The 14,320-nt window shown below is 43.8% G+C and overlaps 1 protein-coding gene across 1 annotated transcript in view; it reads right to left on the minus strand.

Moving 5' to 3' along the window:
- Positions 1-9,057: 9,057 nt before the first annotated feature.
- Positions 9,058-14,320, minus strand: part of ADARB2 (adenosine deaminase RNA specific B2 (inactive)) — a 305,557-nt gene continuing 300,294 nt past the window's right edge. Inside the window, exons 9-10 of the mRNA XM_053960621.1 lie at positions 14,032-14,210; positions 9,058-12,395 (exon numbers count right to left, since the gene is read on the minus strand). Coding sequence (XP_053816596.1) covers positions 12,219-12,395; positions 14,032-14,210 — 356 coding nt within the window. The 3' untranslated portion in view covers positions 9,058-12,218. The remainder of the gene's footprint in view (positions 12,396-14,031; positions 14,211-14,320) is intronic.

The raw sequence follows: 14,320 nt of genomic DNA on the forward strand, positions 1-14,320 counted from the left end.
ACTCCTGGGAGTATTCAGATTCTGATGAATTAGCAGTTTCTAATTTGAAAAATATTTATTTCAGTAAGTGTTTCCTGGCTGGTGCTGCTGGAATATTTTTGTCTGTGCTAACATATCATATTGCTGGGAGGGAAAGCTCATTCCACCTAATTGTACTAAGCGTGTGGTGATGGAGATGGGAACCTAATTATCTTCATCAAATTGATTTCATTTTGGTTACCACATGGCTATTAGAGGAATGACAATAAATTTTGGTCTCTTTGATCAGGACTGGAGTTTAACCAACATTTCTAAAGTCATTAATGTGTTATGCCTCCCCCAGGCTAATGATTTGATTACCATGTAAATGTACTGAAGCCAAACACTTCAGCTATACATTATGGATGATGGATAGAAAGTTTTGAGAAAATACATGTTGTACTAAATACACTGAAAACACAGAGGATGTCAGACAGCTACTGGCAGGCAGGGAGAGACAGAGAATTGTAGAATCATAGAAGATCCCAAGCTGGAATGGTCTCAATAAGGATCATGAGTCCAGCTCCCTGCTTCTTGCAGGGCTACCTAAAATGAAATCATATGAGTAAGAGGATCATCCAAAATATTGATGGAAACCTGCACAGGTGCCTCTATAACTTATCTCTTCTCATGACTAAATCCTTGAACTGAAGGGCTGTTGATCCCTCTGTGAGATCAGAGCAAGCCCCTCAGGCCCACAGTGGTCCTGTTAGCAGCTGTAGGAGCAAAGTACAACCAGAAGCTTTATTTTAGATCAGTCCTGAGCCTAGAAGTGTTGAGGAGCCATTGAGAGTCAAGTCCAGCTCCCACCACCTTGGATGCTTCCCCATGGCCTGCCTGTGTGATGGGGACTGAAGTGCTGAACTGCCACTGGGCAGAAACTGGAACGTGTCTGTCTCAGCTTTGGTTCTCATGTACCTACATATACAGTTATATAATGCCAAGAAACTCTGTGGGATTTTATCTTTGTGAGGTTTTAGTATTTTTTTTTCTGATATGCCAAAAAATATGGGTTATATCATGATGTGTTAATATTTGTGCCTATTATAAGATATGTGTATATATGCATATGTTGATAATACAGTTGTTATTAATGTGCTGTAGCTATCACATAACACAACACAATATGACAAATTAATAGATCTTACAGTTAAATATTCCACAATGTATTTTAATGTTTTAATGTGTTTTATCTTAAACCCTTTCTCGCTTGCTGCCGTTTTTTTTTTTTTGTTTTTTTTGGTTTTTTTTTTTTTTTTTTTTGTTTTTTTTTTTTTTTTTTTTGTTTTTTTTTTTTCTTTCCCAGGTCAATCCGTATTGAAAGGAAGTACTTTAGTGCTTTAGCTCAGGAAACTGAGGCCAGCAGTTCAAATGATCCAATGTGCTCTTGGCACCAGGCTGAGTCAGACATTGTGCTTCTCATAGGTTTTTGTCTAAAAGTGCTGCAAAACCAGGATTCCTCAGCCTTCCCAGGCAATTGATTCCTCAGGGCAATTAAAGAAATGATGGTACTTGAATTGGTCTGGAGCACTGCACATCATCTGTGGCTCACCAGGGCAGAGCCTTTCTCCTCACCAGGTTCCACACTGGTGGTTCAGGGAGGCTTATGAAGGAGGAATGTGTTTGCCCAAAGGGTGCATGGCCTGTCAGAGGCACTTCTCACCTGCAGGATTTTGCTGCGGCCACCTTGGCACCCTGTGCCTCAGTTTCCCATCAGGAAGGGACCAGCACGTTCACTACTCTGGTAAGGATATTGAATGCACTACAGCTAAAATGGGTCTATTTGGAAAAAAAAAACATGTGAGTAATTCCAGTGTTATTTGTAAGTGCTTTTCAGTTATGTGTGTTCATAGGGAGGTTTGGGTGGATGGTCTGAGTGTAGACAGAAGGGGCAAGGGGACCCGTGTTTGCAGTGGCACCATCACTGCGCAGAGTGGTACCTTTGCCTGCCTTCCTTCCTTTTAGCCCACTCCACTATGTTGTCTACTCTGAAAGCATATCCCAGGATAAAAGAGAAACAAAAGGGTACCAGGTGTTCAGCAGGATCAACTTTCCTGCTCTGCATCACTGGGCACCTGCCTGGACTCCAGTGTCAGAGATCTGGGGACAAATACATTTTTCAGAGGCAGTCCTGGCTTAAATGGAAGTAAAACTACTGCTTAAACATCAGGACATACAATCTTGTATCCCCTTTTCAGGGACAGCAGTCACTGGCCAGCTGACAGGCCACTGAGCACTAATGTCCTAGTAATGTCCTGAGCACGTAGAATGGAGTACTTCAGCAAAAGTATATAAATAGAGGTACAAAAATATGCACATATAAACTTATATTCATGCCAAATCTATCAGCCCATCAGCAGCAGAAACTCCTTGGAGACAATGAGGGCTTTTCCCTTTGGAAAGCAAACCAAAGGCCAGCCCTGCCAAGCTGGAGGCAGCTGTTTGTCAGCTCACTTTTCCTGGGCAGCTCCTAACATTTCCCTGGCTCAGGCTGCTGCTGCCAATGCTTGGGGAGAAGGATGCAAACGACTCTAGTCTGTTAATTTATATTAATGAATATAAATTAATGCAGTTTTCTTTTCTCTGGCTTGCAGATATTAAAGACCACTATGACTCATAAGCACGATCTACCTTGTCACTGGTGGCAATAGCATGTTAATCACCTCTGGTGGAGGCTCCCATCAGAGGGTGAGGAGCTGGCACGCAGGGCTGGGTGAAGGCAAAGGACCCTGCACAGTTCTACAGCTGCTGCAGGCATGAGACAAGCAGCATGTGGCAACCCAAGTAATTTCCACACCCAGCATCTCTGCAGCAACCTGTGCCTGTCTGGCTTAGGACCCCTCCAGCAGTAAAAATGTCAAGTTAGGCGGTAAAAAGTGTCAGACTATGAAACCAGTAATAAGAGTAACAGTTGAACTATTGCAAACCTCCCTGTAAAAGATGCAGAGAAGTGCTCTGTTTAAGGTGTATTTTAGCTTGGTTTACTGTTTCTCCATGTGTTCTACATTTATCTATATTAGCAGCAGGCACTTGGCAGTGCTAGCAGGGGAACACAAAAGCGCCTGACCTCAGTGGCACCACGGCTCTGAAAACAGTTGATTTGGGACATCACTGTGCATCTTTCTGCCAGGTAAATTTGTAATGAGAGTTGGCAAGGAGAAAGTCTCAGCAGTGAAAAACTGAGCATGTTTATGGAAAATTAAGTTGATTTTATGGACCTGGTCCTGGGACAGAGGTGCACTGCTGTGATGGCAGGGAACCACTCTAAATTTTCCTTTCTATCTTCCCAGGAAAGTTTGTCTAATCTTACCTGCAGTGACTGAATAGAGCTTTTTTTCCCCATGGGAAAATGACATTTTCCCATTCTTCTATGGGAAGAATGACAAGGGAGGGGAGAAATTAGCAGCAGGACTATAATATGGTACTCCCTGGCCAATCCCATAACCACTAAAATGCTTCACCAGTTTAATGTCATTTCACAGGGTAATCTTCAGGGCAGCCTTGTCTGGAGACACTCGCAGGCTGATTCAGTGCCCAGTGGTGCAAATCATTGAGTTGCTCTGTGAAAGCACAAGGAGAGGGAGTGATGAAATATTTTCATGTACCTTTATCCTGTGACCTTAACCCCCAATTCCCTTCATAAACTGAATACTACTCAGTTGCAGTACTCTAAGTCCTTTGAAATCCTTTGCATTTAGCTGGCAGATGAACAATCCCATAGTGTAGTGAGCCAAAATAGTTTTTTCTTGCATTTCACTGACATTTTTGGGATAGAGTTATCTCCACATCCCTCCTTGAGTGAAAAAGGGGTTATTTTCAGAATGATTCAGTCTTCACTTTTGCCACAGTTCTTCAAGAAAGACCAGCAGGTGATGAGACAAATAGATGTACAATTTAGCTACTTCTGATCTCTGCCTCACCTCTTAAGTAACTGCAAAAGAAGATAAAAGAATATTTTAGGAAAGCTGCACACAGAAAACAGAGCTGAACTTGTACAGCAAATGTTCTAAATAATGAGAAAGGTTCTTCAGATGTATTTTCCCTTGTTAGAGGGTCAAAGAAGTATTGGGTCAGATGAAAAAAAAATCTGGGAAATGCTGAGCCACCACAAGGAAGTTCTAATGCAAAGGCTCAGATGGCTGTGATATATGATTTTGGTTTTCCAGTGTGCACAGAAGTGTCAGGGCAAGGAACGAAGATTTGGCACAAAACAAGAAGATTCACATGGCCTTAATACCCTTAGCTCTCAGGTTGAAACATGAATTTGGTATTTACTTACCTCTTGTTGCCAATAAGGACGCTTTCAATGTTTTCAATGGCAGCAAAGTTATGTTAAGAATAAACTCCTTCAGCAAACCTCTAAATAGGTGCAGTATATGTTAATTTAGTCAGGCACTAAAACTTATGGCTGGGACAGCTTTTTTCCAGAGTTTGAAAATGTTCACTATAACGCTAAAAATAGGTCAGTCTGTTGCATACACACACACACACACACACACACACATATATATATATATATATATATGTACTGTATCCTTTTCTTAAAGCCTGGTAGTATTAATACTCAAAAGACATCTTTTGTGACAAGGAATAGTCACTGGTTTTTACAGTGGAGAAACAAAGTCCTGTGGTTTACAGACACTTTGACTGGAGTCACCTGCCCATGCACAGACCTCTCAGTGCAGGAGCCTGGATTCCCTTCCATCAGTGGGGAGAGGCCAGACCCTTGGGGAGGACAGTTTTCCACATCTCTTTGACGCAGTTTTAAGTGGCACAAATAATCTTATGGAGATGCTTTTCTCTGTGCAGGGAATTTAGGAAATGGATTCAAGCTAAACACCTATCCTCTGGATGGATGAAGTGGTTAAGGTGAAAATGATCCTGGAACAAAGGATCCATGGTGTGAACTTGTTGCCTGGAGGGAAAGTGCTCCCTGCTCTGGGGGTCTTCACTTGTTCATCTCTTCCTCACTTCTGAGGGTAAAATCTAGACAAGAGCCTAAGTCTGCTCTATTCCCAGGTGAGCATCCCCAATCAGGTATGTTATCGAGTCTTTATAGTTCTCTCTCATGCAAAAAGGTTATTAAATTATAATCACAAATAATGTAGCTTTTTCTGTATATTATGAAATTATATAAACATGAGACACATCTTCTGCACACAACTGGCTAATTTTCTGGGGATTACAATTTTTGCCTGTCCCTTTTGCCAGCAGCCTGAGGAGTTTATCAGTTGATAATCTCCCACTGAAACCTAAGATTTAGGAGCAAGTTCTACTGTTCTATGTCATGGTCAGGATTTTAGGAGCTTGTGGTGTCAAAGGGATGCTGTTGTTATTCCTGAAAATACTTCCCTTTACCACTGAGACCAGGACATGAACAAGCTATTTGCTTTAGAAAAAACCAATTCACTTTAGAACCCATAGTAGAAATGTGTTGTCTTATAGATCTAGAGTTAGCACTCTTAAGTGAGTATAACCCCCTGAATTTACTTTTTAAAATAAAATGAGATAAAAGCAATAAGTAGCAAACTGTGTGCCGTGGAAGGGAGGGCTGGGTGTAGTTGGGCTGGTGATGCTGGGAAGGAAGAGAACTGCACCTACAGCTCTTCCTTCAGGGTGTGTCAAACCCATCGTGTGCTAACACCTGAGCTTGGCTTTGAGGTTCTAAGAGATGGAGGGTACCAGTCAGTCTGTCAGAAGAACAGTCAAACCTGACAGCATCTACCATTCTTCACAAAGCTATTTCTCTCTGCAGGAGGTAGTTTTTGGTAACATTGTGTGTAAAGGTAGGAGCTGTCTCCTCTTGGCTTGGATCATTTAATGGCATTATAGGCTGTAAAGGCACCTGTTCAGGGCTAGAGGAGAATGACCAGGACCTTTTCTTTTCTGTGGCAGAACAAGGCTTTAATGGTCTGGTGGAAGTAATTCTGTATTGCAAAGGAAGTTGATAAAATAGAACATAAACTTCTCTAATAGAGGATTTAATTACCAGAAAAACCAGGTTGAATAAAGCATTTGACCAGAACTAGTTCATTGCTGAAAAGGCAATAATTATTAATCCCCCTTTTCCAAGCCATGTCATTTGTTCAGGAGGCCTTGGAGTAGTAAGAAACCATATGTCTTTGAGTTGTTTGATTTTTCTTTTTTTTTTTTTTTTTTTCATCCAAGCAGACTGTCACTACCCTTTAAAAAAATCTCAGACTTTACTCAGATTTCCAGCTATCCATATGATCAAGCTGAAACCAGCCGAACTAATCAGGTCTCAGGGCTGGGCAATAGGCACAATGGTAATGAATCACAAAGCTTTAAAAGCTCTTAGCTGTTTCATTCTTCAACACACAAGCATGGCTATCAAGGTCTAACTGCAGCAGAAGGACTTATTTATTTTGTTTCAGAAGCAGGCGCTTCTGTGAAGCCCTCTATTAGTCAATATATCAGCTTGTTCATGTTTTATTCTGCTGCTTTTCCAATGTACAGTTGAAAAAGAAATAACTGTGCCTGGTGATGGGGTGTACACTGTAAAGTTTTAAATGAAGTTCAGGTGGTTACCCTTTAAACTTAATGGGATTAAACATGGAATCCATCCCTACAGTTTGCCCTAATGACTGCTCTGTAGTTTGTGTCACAATGTGTTCCATGGTCAAGCAGTAGCAGCTACAGCTCAAGGCAAAAGTCCACCATGGCTGTGATGGAATTGGGTCAGCTCACAGTGACTTTTTTCCACACAAGCAACTTCACCTTGCCAATGCTTTCTTCTCCCTGCTTCTCTTTATCTTGCCCCAATACCTAATGACATAGATCCAAGCTGAGGAAATGAAACTGCAGCAAAGTCTTAGCTTGAAAATAAAGCTATGTATAGCACCTGCTGGGGAAGGAAATCCCTGAGATGGTCTGTGAGAGTCTAGCACTGACTTCTTCAACATGAGCTAGCAAAGACCTGTGGGGCCAGTGAGCTGATGGGGCTCCCTGTGAGCTGTCAGGCTCAATTTCATCTTGGAACCATATCTTCACAGAGACATGGACAGGGAAATCTCTTTCTTGAAAATTTTTGCTGTTGGTGTATTCATATTTTCACAGTGGCTGCTGAAAAGCTTTGGATGTTTTGGTGACACTGGAGATCTCTATAAGGACTGGCAAAGGGAAATCATCTCCAGGTTAAACATTTGTGGGCATGGCATTGTTTGGGCTCAGTGTGAGTTTAGTCTGCTGTGGCTGAATACTGATTGTTTAAAGCAAGAATGTTCCAAAGCCACTCCATCAATGAAGCAGAAATCTGCAGAGATGTTGTGACCTTTTGTTCATCACTTGAGTTTTCTTAAGCAGCTTTGTGCAGCAAGTCCCATGCAGTGTGGGTTTGAAAAAAATGTATTAAATTTTATTGAGAAAGATCTTTGAGAGTAACCTGGAAGGATCAAATTAGAGATGTATCCAGTTCACTCTTCTTCCAGGAAAATACTATGTCCTTTTATGGCTTCATCTACATGAGCAGGCACATCCCTTTCTCAACACAAATGTGTGGTTCTGTAGTGGTTTGACATGGAAGTGAATTTTTTCAGGAAGTTGGTAGTCAAACCAATCAGTGGTCTGGTTTGGAATTTGGCACCTGGAGTAACCACTGAAGGCATTTCTGAGTATTCTGAGAATACAGGGGGTTGAAAGCAAGAACTCCCAGGGGAGCTGTCTCTTTGGTTCCGGTCAGAGTGCAGTGCAGAGCTCCCCTGCCCAGCTGGGCAGGCTGGGGGAGGGGAAGCTGTGCAGCCTGGTCGAGGTAGGCCAGGGGGTGAAGGGACTGGAACCGAGCCAGCTCCTGCAGATGGAAGGGTGGAGAGAAACTGAGATGCCTTTGTTTCCACCCCCTCCCCAGAGGGAGAGAGACAGAGAGCCTGACGCCACCTGGAATTTGCTGGCAGAGGAGAAGGAGATGGTGGGGGGTGGGGGGGAAGGTGCCCAGCCATGGGAGTTGGAGTTCTGGGCTGAGATTTCAGCCATCCGGGGAGTCTGAGACTTTTAACCCTTTCCTTGGAAAAGAAAGCTTTCTGAAATATTACTCCTCCTCAATTTGAAAGAGAAGAGAGACAGTCTGGGACCTGAGATGTCAGAAGAAGTTGGGGAAAAGAATCCTAGGCGGGAGGAGATGATGGAGTAGCTTTTGGCTGGACTTTTCTTGATATCCATAGGCTGAACCAATTTCTCCTGCAACAGAGACTGCATTTTTAGAGGGATACAATGGTCAGCCAAGAGACCTGCTTCAGTGACTACCAGCACAGGAATGGAGAGAACAGAGAAAAACTGAGGAGGGTGTGGTGAAGAAGATCATCTCTGTTCTCTTGGCCCCAGGGGAGGGAAAATGGGGGGGACTGTGGTCCCAAAATGAAAAGCTGAACTGTTGTTTCTTTTGGTCCTTGGCAAAGCATCCTTTAAGGAGCCCGATGAGCAGTCTGTCCATGCACGGTGGTGAGGGCACTGTGACATAAAAAGGAGAGTGTCACACTGGCAGATTTTCTCCAGGCAGTGCCATGTGTGACATGGAAACCCAAGAGGTGGCAATTGTGTTTCCTGGGGGGTCTATGGTGCAAGAGAGACTCCTCTCTCCCTTGATGGACTGAGTATTGATTATCTGAAGGGTGATGACTTGATTGAGGGTCCAAGTTGTGTCTCACTGTGGTTTAATGGAGTTTGGGTGGGGGGAGGAGGAAGGTTTTGGAAGGTTTTCATTCTGGATTTAGTGTGTGTGTCTTTTATCAGAGTAGTAGCTTAATAAAGTTCTTCCTCCTTTATTTCTAAGCTTGGGCCTGCTCTGCTCTGTTCCTGATCACATCTCACAGCATTTATTTGGGGACGGTGTATTTTCATGGGGGTGCTGGCATTGCGCCAGCGTCAAACCATGACAGGTTCCCACAATGCATCACATCCAAACTGAACAAGAAGATATCTGTAGATCTTCAGTAAGTGTGTGTGTAAAAATACATACTAGCATTCTGGAGCACATTCCAATTGATTGCTAAGTCATAGTGAAAAATGGTCAATAAACAGTGAAAGAACAATTTTACTTGGCATTTTATTCACTTAACAGAAACATTCACTTATCAGGTATCACTGAAGTGCAATTTACAGAACTTAGCAGCAAATTCACATATGTAAATTCAGATTTATTTTCTTTTGTCATCTTTTTTGTTTCTTTTTTTTTACAAATATTACAAATGTACATCCATTAGTACAGTATTGCCATTCACTCATGCATGTTATGTACAGAATCTTCACTAAAGAATTACTACTGAGCAATTTTTCCTTTGCTTCAGGAAATGCTGTGTGTCAGTCATGTGTGCTTCTGGGATGATGTCCCATCACACTGTTGTTGCGCATAATGAGAAGAAGTAGATATTTAAGGTCATATTCAACCCTAGTGCCAGCAGGTGCAACTCATTGAGATCAGCTGATGCCCGCTTGCAGTGGGGACTCAGTTTGGTCCCCATTACTAAACTCATTTGGCAGCTGAATCCAGGGTTGCATTTATGTATTTCCTGCAACAAAGGATCATTTCATCCTGCCACACTTTTTTCTATGTCCTTAAAAATAACCAGGCATGGTGCTTTGTTGTCACAGTAGCTGCAACACCAGCCTGGTGGAACTATAATGCATTAGTTGGATTGAAATCATGCCATGGCTGGAGGAGGATGGGTGAGGGCAGGGAGATGTAAGGAAGAGCCATTGAGGTCTCATGTGTGCTAGACAAGGACTAACTCAGAGAGGAAAAGAAGAAGACATGCTTCCCCCTGCTCTGTGGATCTCTGCATGAGAAACCTTGTCTTCCTCTCTGGCTGCCCTGTGGTTTCTCTTCCTCGGTGGGAGCAGCCAGAGCCCCGAGGGCCACCACTGCCAATGTCCCCTGCAGCCTCTCCCACACCTCCAGCCATGGGCTGGCCCCTGCCCACTGCCCCTTGGGCACATCTGCTGCCCAAACCACACTGGAGGTCTGCAGCTGTGTTAGAGGACAGGACCATGTGCAGGTACCTGGAAACTCCAGAAGGTGCCAAAAGTATTCAAATGTTAATCAGAAGAGCTGTCAAAGTGGTCAAAGTATTGACAAAGTGGTTACCACAAAGTGTTTCCATTATTGAAAAGACTCAGTTTTTGGTTGCCTTTTTTTTTTTTTTTTTTTTTTTAAGCTATTTCTACTCTAAGGATATTTTTTAAAATATTTTTGGTAGTTAATATGGAATGTATTATTTTGTTGAAAAGGTTTCCGGAAGGGGAGAGCTTTGTTTTACCTAATTTAAAAATTCTAGTTTATCACAATTGTTTTTATACAAGACACTATAGATACATCTTGTAGTTTATAATCTAAAAATAAAATCTCATCAAAATACTGTAGCTATTCTATTGTGGGCATCAATAAACAATGTATTTACTGTATATGGCTCTCCAAACATGATAAACCCTATACAAAGAGCGGCTATCTTTATTGATAGGAACAGTTTCCCGTGTAAAGGAAATTACATGGAAAAATATGAGCCTTGTGTTGTTTGAAAAGTAACTCAGCTTGACAGTTCTGAGAAAATACCAAGACAATTATCACAAATCAGTAGCAGCATGTTATATACAGATTTAAAGACAATCACAGGAATAAAAAGAAAACAGTAGTTATATACCCGCAAATCCTGTCATCTAAAAACCCAGGAACTTAGAGAAATGTACAGGGTGTTTGAAGGTTGGTTTTGCAGTGGGACTATCAAAGCTCAGTTCTCCCATGACTGTATCTTCTGCATTCTGATGAGGTTTGGGATGGTTCAAAGACGAGATTGTATCAGACCCCGCCCAGTTATGAAGAAAATATTTAAATTTTGGGTGATCCTTGTCTCCTAAGTGAAAAATGCATCTGCTTTTATGGCTGCAGATGAGCATGAAGAGTAATAATAACACTTGGCATTTACACAGAGCTAGAATCTGAAAGCTCATGCATTAAGTAAGACCTTACCCACACCTGTGTTTGCCTCTGCTGTGCTTATGTCAGTTGGACTCTGCAGAGAGGTAAAACTCACTGCACGAGTGACAAAATCTGTCTTACACTGTTGCATATGACCAGAGCATTTTGATCCTGCCAAGTTCCTTAGATGTGAAGCAGTTATTATTATCCCCATTTGACAGATGGAGAAACTGAGGCAGGGAAGAGCCAAGCAACAAATGTGCTCTCTTGTTTGGGGATGTCTTACTTGTGGGTACTCAACCTGGTGATTGTTCAGATGCACGGAGCATCCTGAGCTCACACCCACTTAATTCAGAGCTCTGGGTCATCAGGAGATTGGAGATCTGAGGCTCTGGGTCCTGCTGCAGCCTGCCTGACTTTAGGCAGCTGAACCAGGAGCATGGTCACACTGCTCCTCACTGGCAGCCCCTGCAGAGTGTGCACCCCTGCAGGCAGCACAGGGGTGAATTGCCCCCTTGACAAGGGTCTGCGTCCTGGCTGGTGTCTGAAAGGCATGTGAGATTAACTGGGCCAGACAAGTAAAATTTACAGCATGCAAATTGTGACTAGAGTTGAAGATTTGTTGTGAAGTGGCTTGTCCAAGGTGTCAGAGGGAATAAGTGTAAAAACCAAGGGCATCCTGATGCTAGCTTTGTGCTCAGAGCCAGCAGAGAAAAAATCAATTTAAAAATGCTGCATTTCTTTGAAGTCCAAATTTTTTGTCACAGATTTAGGCCGTTTACAGGATGATTTTTGCATAGAGGTTAGGAACCTTTTTTTTGTGGATGATTATGGATGCTCTGAGACCTGCTGTCATGCTGCGTGCCTGGGGTACTTACATCTCTGCTCACTATTTTCCATTATTCAGTGATGACTTTTGCACTGATTGTGTGAGAGAAACAAAGGTCTATTTTGGATCAGGCAGGTGGCCCACTAACACCTCAAATCAGTAATAACCAACAGCAATAAACAATAAAAAGCAGAATCTTGGTGGGGCATTATAATTTGGGCAGGTACATTCTTGGGAAGGGATCATGAAAAAGCAGTTTTCTAAAGTTGAGTTCAGTGCATCAGACACATTTCTACTTATGTATTTCCAATACAGGATTAAAAGCAAATATTCCCATGGAGGTTGCTATTAAATCTCAAACTGCTTCAATTCTCTCTGCTCATACATCCTGCCTCGCCTTCTCTCCAGTTGGTTTGATCCAGTCGTGTAGAAAAGGTGCGGAGTGATTTACACAGTTAGTAGGAACTGATCTTGCTCTGGGGGTTTCTTCACCCAGGTGCCCAGGCCAGCTTTCTGAAATGCTTTAAACAGCTGCTGCTTAACAGACTGGTACGTCTGAGCCACCAGCTTTGCCTCGCTGTACACTGATGGCATCTCTCCATGGCTTGGTACTCGTGTGCTCAGCTGCAGAACAAAAATCAGGGAAGGGAAAAAAAAAAAAAACCCAACCTATGAGCCAAAAGAAACAGGAGGCTTCAGTAGCTGTATAATCTTCCTGTCTACATTTCATAAGCAATCACTGTGCTTTGTGTGTTTGCTTTTGGTTTAACAACCAGAAAGCCAGGGAAGCACTAAATGCTGGTGACATAGTTTTGAGCCATTGTGAGCAGGAAAGGGGTGAACAGCTCTGCCTTGGAGTGGGCACAGGCAGTAGCAAGTGTTGGTCTTGGTGTGTTCTACAAAGGCAGAATGGTACTTCTCAGTTAAGATGATTTTTATGGACAAAACTGAAACAAATCCTTTCTGGAGATCTTTAAAGCATGTGCTCCTTTAAAAAAAAATTTAGCCTGGGAAGTATAGCAGCTCAGTGCTTCCAAGTAATGCCCAGACACAGAAAAAGAAGGGTTGCCTTCCATACTCTCCCATTTTCCCTCTGTAGTCTGTTATTGTTGTGAATGCTGTGAAATATGTCCAGGACAGGGCAGAAATCAGGCATCAGGGTTTGTGATGGTGTGGGAAAACTGAGTGCTCTGTTGGAACACTGGAGCCACCCATGAGGAGCTACCTTGAGCAGTGTCATGTGTGCAGTGCCCCTAGAAGGACATGCAGGAGGAGCACTCTTTGCTCTGCAGAGGGACTAAACAAACTCCTCTGACCTGCCCAAGTCTCTACCGTGCCAAACCTGTAGGGAAAGGCACCCTCAAGGCAAGCCTGATGAGCAAAGATCTCTTTTCCTTGTCTCTGTACAGGAGAGATGCTGAGAGGCAGATTGAAGGAGAAGGTGAACACACAGCCTGCAATGAGCTGCTCCTGTCTGGGTGTGCCAGCACTCCCTGGGGCTGTACTGGCTGGAGATGTACTGGCCCAGTCAGCAAGGGAGGGTGACATTGCCAGCCTGGGTGTCAGTGGGCCACAAGCTGGCCTGGCAGCAGTGGCTTCTCTCTGGCTGCCTCTTTGTTCCCTTTGTTCCCCAGAGGTAGAAAGTGATGACTTTATCAAATCCTTGTTTTGTCCAGGGCAAAGTGCCCTGCTCAGCCACAAGTTACTCTCTCCTGCTCACTGCAGCCTCATCCCTGGTGTGAGCCAGAAGCAATCCAGCTCTCCCAGCCATAGTTCCAGCCATGGCCCCAGTTCTGGGGGTGGCAGGAGTGCTTCTTGCCTCTCTTCCTATCTGCTGTGCAGGAAATAGGCTGGGACCTGTGTCACCACACTGTGACCAACCACAAAGACCAGTTGGTCTCTTCTGCTCCCCACAAGGCTCAGGGTCGCTGCTAGGACAGACCATGCCACTGCCTGGAATGCAGTGAGTGCCACCAGCCTCCTTCCCCTGTGGTGTCCTGCAGAGCAGAGCAATCCCTTCGGGCTTTTGCTCAAACCTACCCACCCTGCAGGCTCCTTTGCCTTCCCTAATGACTTTGTGGGTGGAATTGTCTCCAACTTCCCTCCCCACCATCACTCTGTCCTGTTTGTTTCCATTCGTTCCCCAACAGGAAAGAGGTTTTGGCACTAAATGAAATAATTTTTTCTTGTCTTCATCTTCTCTCACTCTCCATGGACTGCAGGACAGCTACTGATAAGGCTCTGAGTGCACCAGACCCACCTTGCCGTGCAGCTTAGCCCAGCGAGTGAAGAACATGTGCTTGCAGAGCCGCGAGGGACCCCCGCAGCTCCTCTTGCCCGTGGTGGCGTTGATCACCTCCAGCTCCGTGCTGCCCACGATCCAGTTCACGCTGAAGCCGGGAGATTTCCCGGGCTGCCGAGCGTCAGCGTGGCTCACCCCTGCAGGAGAGAGGGATGCCAGTAAGCTCCAGTGCTCAAGAGAGTGAGTGCTCAGTAAGCAAGAGAGTGCTCAAGAGAGGCTCCAGCATTCACTTGGAGGCTGCTCCTGG

This window comes from Vidua chalybeata, chromosome 1 (genome assembly GCF_026979565.1).
Source record: "Vidua chalybeata isolate OUT-0048 chromosome 1, bVidCha1 merged haplotype, whole genome shotgun sequence".
Taxonomy (NCBI): Eukaryota; Metazoa; Chordata; class Aves; order Passeriformes; family Viduidae; genus Vidua; species Vidua chalybeata.